Source organism: Tachyglossus aculeatus, unplaced genomic scaffold, assembly GCF_015852505.1.
Source record: "Tachyglossus aculeatus isolate mTacAcu1 unplaced genomic scaffold, mTacAcu1.pri scaffold_171_arrow_ctg1, whole genome shotgun sequence".
Lineage (NCBI taxonomy): Eukaryota > Metazoa > Chordata > Mammalia > Monotremata > Tachyglossidae > Tachyglossus > Tachyglossus aculeatus.
Genome location: NW_024044893.1, coordinates 281,572 through 289,065, shown reverse-complemented (window position 1 = coordinate 289,065; position 7,494 = coordinate 281,572). Strand labels below are relative to the sequence as shown.

At 45.7% G+C, this 7,494-nt stretch overlaps 1 protein-coding gene across 1 annotated transcript; it reads right to left on the bottom strand.

The window, feature by feature from the left end:
* Positions 1–6,756: 6,756 nt before the first annotated feature.
* Positions 6,757–7,494, bottom strand: LOC119923313 (olfactory receptor 7C2-like). Its single transcript, XM_038742753.1, has 2 exons — positions 7,174–7,494; positions 6,757–6,807 (listed from the first exon to the last, which is right to left on the bottom strand). The coding sequence occupies exons 1-2, from the start codon at positions 7,492–7,494 to the stop codon at positions 6,757–6,759; spliced, it is 372 nt and encodes a 123-aa protein (XP_038598681.1).

Below are 7,494 nucleotides of genomic sequence, written 5' to 3'. Positions count from 1 at the left end.
CATCCCCAGAGTAAAGGAACTCCTCAAGCTGGTTGCACAGGTGGTGAAAGAACTACTCTCAGTGAAAGAGAGAGCGAGACAGTGAGTGAGCAAGAGAGAGAGAGAGAGTCTGAGAGTTTATGTATACAGGGAAAGAGGTGGAAGTTCGAGCAGCAGGGCAGTGGAAATTAGCAATCAGACCCTCCCCTGCAACTTCCTACTCCACTCTCTTTCCAGGTCTTCCTTTTCCCAGCCACTGACAGAGCCCAGCCTCTGCTTCCAAGCCCCACGCGGTGATGGGGAGGAGTTGGCTGAGCAGCTGGCACTTCTAGAGTGGAAATAATTCTTGCGTCATAACTGTCTCCCCACCCTCCCACCGAGGGAGCCCATCAAGCAGGAGGGTCAAGGAGGGGCACCCTATCTTGGGCAAATTCTTGGCACAAGGCCCACCCTCTGCATTTTAGGAGCTGCTCCTGCTGGAGCCCTGCCTGCCTCGGCCCATTAGAGACTGACCCTGAGAGCACAGTCATGGCTGGCTCGTCTGCAGGGTGGGGGATGTGGGCCTGGAAATGTGTCATTCTCCACTAACTGTACACCACCTTCACTCCAGACTCAAGCAGCATGGAAGAGCCCGGGCTTGGGAATCAGAGGTCGTGGGTTCTAATCCCGGCTCCTCCATCTGTCTGCTGTGTGACCTTGGGCAAGTCACTTAACTTCTCTGTGCCTCAGTTACCTCATCTGTAAAATGGGGATTAAGACTGTGAGGCCCACGTGGGACAACCTGATTGCTTTGTATCTACCCCAGTGCTTAGAACAGTGCTTGGCACATAGTAAGCACTTAATACTAATCATTCTTATTATTATATTGTTAAGGATATTATGTGGCCTTGAACATGCCATTCCAACACTCCTGAGGAGGGAAGATGGCCCCAACATTATCACAGTCAAGAAGAAGATTCTGAAGCTATGGCAACAACAACTCAACAGTCTCCGGAATGTAGCCTTCTATTACCGAAGATGTGATCCTGCAAATTCATTCATTTATTCAATCGTATTTATTGAGCGCTTACCATGAGCAGAGCACTATATTAAGCTATTGGGAGAGTACAATTCAGTAATAGACAGTCACATTCCCTGTCCACAACAGGCTTACAGTCTACAGTGGGGGAGGCAGACAGCAGTACAAATAAATGAAATTATGAATATGAACCCAGGTGCCATGGGGCTGAGAGGGGGGACGAGTAAAGGGAGCAAGTCAGGGCGATGCAGAAGGGAGTGGGAGAAGAGAAAAAGTGGGGTTTAGCCTGGGAAGGCCTCTTGAAGGAGATGTGCCTTCAGTAAGGTTTTGGCCGGAGTGGGGTGAGTGAAGATTAATTATGTCAGAGCTGAGGAGGGAGGGCTTTCCAGGCCAGAGATAAGACGTAGGCTAGGTATGAAAAGACATGCCAACAGGCTAAGACATGGCATTTATTGAGGTATTTTCCACAGTAGTTGGGCCTAATGACATAACCACCGAGATCTACAAGCATGGAGGCCACACTCTGTTTAAATGCTTACTTTAGATTTTCCTCAACATATGGGACATAGAGGAAATAGCATAGGATCGCAAAGCTGCCTCCATCATCACCATCGTTTTTTTAAATATAGTATGTGTTAAGGGCTTACTATGTGCCAGGCACCATTCTAAACGCTGGGGTTGTTACAAAGTTGAACACAATCCCTGTCCCTTATGGTGCTCACAGTCTAAGTCGGAGGGAGGAGAATTTAATTCCCATGTTACAGATGATTTAACTGAAGCACAGAGAAGTGAAGTGACTTGCCCAAAGTCACACAGCCGACAAGTAGCAGAGCTGGGATTGGAACCCAGATCCTCCGACTCTCAGACCCATATTCTTCCCACTAGCCCATGCTGCTAGCCTTCCAAAAGGAAGATGAAATTTCAGGCGGAAATTATCAAGGCACCTCAATTCTCTCCACTGAGCCAACAAGATCTTAGCAGGAAGAATATTGCCCAGTGAATGTTACTGGCTTCAGATCACAGTATGGCACAGCAGACATGATCTTAGCAGCATGGCAGATTCAGGGAAAATGAAAAGCTCAGTACCAAGACCTCCATATAGATTTCCTAGGCCTTATGAGAGCCCATTTGATCCCATCAGTAGTTCTGGACTCTGGAAATTGCTTAATAAATTTGGCTGCCCCGAAAAATTCATTAAAATCTGAAACTTCCTCCTGGAGGCCTGGATGGCTGTGCCAGAGCTAAGGATTTCCACATCTGGTCCATTCCCTATCACCAATGGGGTACCGCAGGGATGCACAGTGGACCTGCTCCTGTTCAATTTATTCCATGCAGCCATGATGGAAGATGCACAAGAGATCTGGGAGCATTTTCCAAGTCAACAGACTTCAAGCATCATCCCAAGTCCTAGAAGTAGTCATTCAAGAATTACTGAATGAAAATGACTGCACCATAGAGACCCACACCCAAGAAGACATGCAGATGATTGAAAATTACTTCATCAAATCAGCTAAGTGTTACTGACCTAATAAGACTTAAGAAGATTGAGTTAATGTTTCAGCCTACCCAGAGAAGGCCTATATAGAAACAAATATCCATATTCGTAACACAGAGACAAATGCTGTCACATAATTGTATTACTTTTCAGGACATTGGCCAGGGATGAAGCAATAGATCAGGATTAGAAATTCAAATCAGGAAAGTCAGCACATTCTTTGAGAGACTGTCATTCATTCATTCATTCAATCAATCAATCACATTTATTGAGCACGTACTGTGTGCACAGCACTGTACTAAGCTCTTGGAAAGTACAATTCAGCAATAGAGACAATCCCTGCCCACACCGGGCTTACAGTCTAGAAGGGGAAAGACAGACTTCAAGAAAAGTAAACAGGCATCAATGTAAATAAATAGGAATGTAGATATATACACATCAAAACAAGTAAACAAGAATCAGTAGAAATGAGTAGGATTATAGATATATACGTATATTCATAAGTGCTGTGGGGTGGGGATGGGGGGAAGAGCAGAGGGAGCGAGGTGACACGGAAGGGAAGGGGAGCTGAGGAAAAGAGGGGCTTCGTCTGGGAAGGCCTTATGGAAGATGTGAGCCTTCATTAGGGCTTTGATGGGGGGGAAGAGTGATATTTTGGCAGATTTGAGGAGGAGGGCATTCCAGGCCAGAGGTAGGACATGGCAAGACCGAGGCACAGTGAAAAGGTTAGCACTGGAGGAGCAGAGTGAGTGGGATGAGAAGTTAGAAGGAGAGAACGCAGTTGAGGTAAGAAGGGGCAAGGTGATGGAGAGCTATGAAGTTAATCATGAGGAGTTTTTGTTTGATACATACGTTGTTCATTCATTCAATCATATTTACTGAGAGCTTAGAGTGTGCAGAGCACCGTACTGCTTGGGAAAGTACAATGCAGCAATAAAAACAGACAATCCCTGCCGACAATGAGCTCACAGTGTACCCGCCCTAGCATTTAGTACAGTGCCTGGTCCATAGTAAGCGCTTAACAAATACCATAATTATTATCATTATCATTATTAGAGGGGAGGAGACAGACATCCTGTCGGTAGCAGCGCTGACAGATTCACTGATAGGGCATGGTCAACTGGACCCCCCTTTTACTTGGGCTGGGGTCCCCTTGGGGCGGGGGGGAAACTAAGGCTGGGATGGCGCTCCTCGCTGGGCTGATGGGGTACTCCCCTGCTCGGCTCACCCTACAGAAAGGAGGTCCAGCCCTCCTCGCCCCTGCAATGGGGGGGACGGGGGAGAGACAGCGAGCCCTCTCAAGAAGCCCCTCCTTCCCCCCACCCCCGGCCCCCTTCTACAAGACTGAGTTCACATCGCAGCTGACTGGTAGAGCCTGGATTTGAAAATAAATGGTAGACGAGAGATGGAACAATGACTGAATGGTGCCATGGGGTCAAGGGAGCGTACCCTTCTCCATGGCTGTGGGAACCGGACCCCAAACAAGCACCACATCTAGCTCCTTGAGCAGTTCCAGAAACCTCACTTGTGTGCCAGACTCAACATTAAATGGCAAGACAGGAACACCAATAATGAAGTCCTAGAACCAGGTTAGTGTCCTAGCATTGAATCTCACCTCACGACAACTGCTCTGGGGAAGCAAGAAGAATGGATGACATTAAGATAAGATATTCAACAGCTGCTATAGGATGAGATGAAATTAGGAAACAGAAAATAGGGAGAACAGAAGAAACTTGAATGAGAGAAAAATACAGTAAATCAAAGCATCAAACAGTGGTGCGTCGCAGTTGAAATTAGCATAGCACACTGCAGTCAAGAAAGGAACAGCTCTTCCTGGGTAGAAGAGCTGATCCTGGGTAAGGATCATGAGAAAAGGAAACAAAAGTGAAAACAGCTTCAATCACTGTAGAAAACATGACAGCACCACACAGGCCAGGTCACACTCCCAAATATATGTTTACCATTAGTGGTATTTTCTTCAGGCACTTTTTTTTAATGGCATTTATTAAGCGCTTACTATGTGCAAAGCACTGTTCTAAGCGCTGGGGGGATACAAGGTGATCAGGTTATCCCACATAGGGCTGACAGTCCTCATCCCCATTTTACAGATGAGGTAACTGAGGCACAGAGCAGTTAAGTAACTTTCCCAAGGTCATACAGCTGACAAGTGGTGGAGTCGGGATTCGAACCCATGACCTCTGACTTCAAAGCCCGTGCTCTTTCTACTGAGCCACACTGCTTCTAACTATATATATATAGTTATATATGTATATAAAACTTAATGATATACATATATAACTGTATTTATATATAACTGCATATATATATGTAACTATATATAGTACCATGTGTAAAGCACATAGGGAGGACTGGGAAGCTAATTTGTGCAAAACATTGTACTGGACCTTTGGAACATTCAGTAGAAATAAAAGACATGCTATTTGTCTTTGGGGAGTTTACATTCTGGGGCAATTCAAGATAAGGTCCTGCCTCTGGCCTGAAATGCCCTCCCCTCCTCAAATCCAATAGAAAATTACTCTTCCTCACTTCAAAGCCTTATTGAAGGCACATCTCCCCCAAGAAGCCTTCCCAGACTAAATCCCCCACCTTTCCTCTTCTCCTACTCCCTTCTGTGTAGCCCTGACTTGCTTCCTCTTTTTGTCCCCCCTCCCACTCCAACAGCACTTATGTACATATCTGTAATGTATTTATCTATATTGATGTCTGTCTCCCCGTCTCCTTGTGAGCAGGGAATGTGCGCTCAATAATTATGATTGAATGAATGAACGATAAATGATTTCCTAAAGAATGCAGATTCCTGTTTCAAACTTTAATGCTTTGTAAGTGTTCAAGACCAAACAAAATTTATCAACTCATTTTATTTCTTGAGTCTCCTTGACACATATAATCAGCTATCCTGTAGACACAAGCACTCAATTTGATTTGTGGCTGATGTGGCTCAGCGCTTAGAACAGTGCTTTGCACATAGTAAGTGTTTAACAAATGCCATTACTATCATCATTATTATTACTATTATTTGAGGATGATGAGCATGTTCAGAACGTCGCCTATTGGTTTAAAAAAGCACAAATAGGCTAAGAAAACTAATGAAGTCAGAAATTTAGAAAGTGTTTGTTGGCCCCAAATAAGCCTTTAGTCTCAGCTTTGCACATGGGAATCTGTAGCTGAGAAGAACCTTGGGGGTCCCAGCTCTGTGATCCCCCACCTAACAGAAGAGAAACATCCCCTGAGAAAGCAGGATCAGCTGGAAGGTTGTAGGTCATAGGTTTGCTCTGGGACAGGAGAAAAGGATCAGAGTGGAATTGCCCCATTAATTAGCTCATTGTAGTCTCATCCCTGTGAGGAAGGAATGAGCAGATATCATTCTCTCCATTTTGCAAATGAGGAAGCTGAGGGACAGAGAGGTACAGTGACTCACTCAAGGCCACACAGCCAGCCAGTGAGAGAACCCAGGCCTTCTAACTCCCAAACCCTGTATTCTTTCCATTAGGCCATGCTACCCTGACATGGACAAAGTCAGTTCAGCATGCCCTAATGGGAAGACCACGGGCCTGAGAGTCAGAAGACCTAGGTTCCATTTCCAGTTCTGCCACTCGTCTGTGGAGTAACTTTCGGCAAGTCACTTTGCTTCTCAGTTTCTTCAGCCATTAAATGGGGACTCAATACCCTTTCTCCCTCCTACTTGACTGTGCCCAGCCTGATTATCTTGCTTCTACCCCAAGGCTTAGTACATGACTTGGCACATAGTAAGCACTTAAATACCACAATTGTTATCATCAAAGGTAATTTCATGCCTTGTCAGTCTTGCCCAGGATTGACTAAAGAGCTTAATTTGCAAGCTGAATCACCACATTCATTCATTCAGATGTATTTATTGAGCGCCTATTGTGAGCAGAGCACTGTATTAAGCACTTGGAAAGAACAAAAGAGCAATAAAGAGAGACAACTACTGCCCACAACGGGCTCACAGCCTTGTGGTACTTCCTAAGATCCAGGAGGAGAGATCACTAATTTCATAAGAAGAGTTTTCCTGCAGAACATATTCCTCAGGGCCCGTTTCGTGTCCTTGTTCCTCAGGCTATAGATGAAGGGATTCAGCATGGGGGTGACAACGATGTACATCACAGATGCTATAGAGCCCTGCCGAGATGCTTGGGTAGATCTGGGGCTGAGGTAGACCCCAAAACCAGTACCATAGAACAAGGAGACCACAGACAGGTGAGAGCCACAGGTGGAGAAAACTTTATATCTTCCCCCGGCAGATGGGATTTTCAGTACGGTAGAGATGATATGACTTAAGAGAAAAGAATACCTGTGAGGGGAACAACAGCTAAAATTACTAAGAATACATGCACCAAGACTACATTAAAGAAGGTGTCAGTACAGGAAATCTTTAGGACCTGGTTAAGATCACAAAAAAGTGATGGATTTCGTTTCCTGCAAAAAAGGATAATCGAACCACCATTAAGATATGTAAGAGGGCATCAGGACTGCCGACGCTCCAGGACACCACAATCGTCTGGGCACAGAATCGTGGGCTCATGATGGTGGTGTAGTGCAGAGGGTGGCATATGGCCACGTAACGGTCATAAGCCATCCCTGTGAGGAGAAAATTGTCAATGAATTGAAAATTGAAAATTCAATTGAAAATTCATCCTATAAACAGGATGAAAAAATACATTTGTGTCAGGCAGCCAGCGTAGGAAATGGATTTGCTATGGGTCTGGACATTGGCCAGCACCTTGGGGACCGTGGTGGACAGGAAGCAGACGTCGACCAGGGAGAGGTTGACAAGGAAGAAATACATGGGGGGGTGCAGGTGTGGGTCAGAGCCAATGGCCAGGACGACGAACAGTCTTCCCAGGATCCCGAGCAGGTTCATCGAGAGGAACAGCACGAGAAGGAGCTTCTGCTGCTCTGCCCGGTCGGAGAGTCCCAGGAGGAGGAATTCCGAGACGCTGGTTTGGTTTCCTCTCAGCAT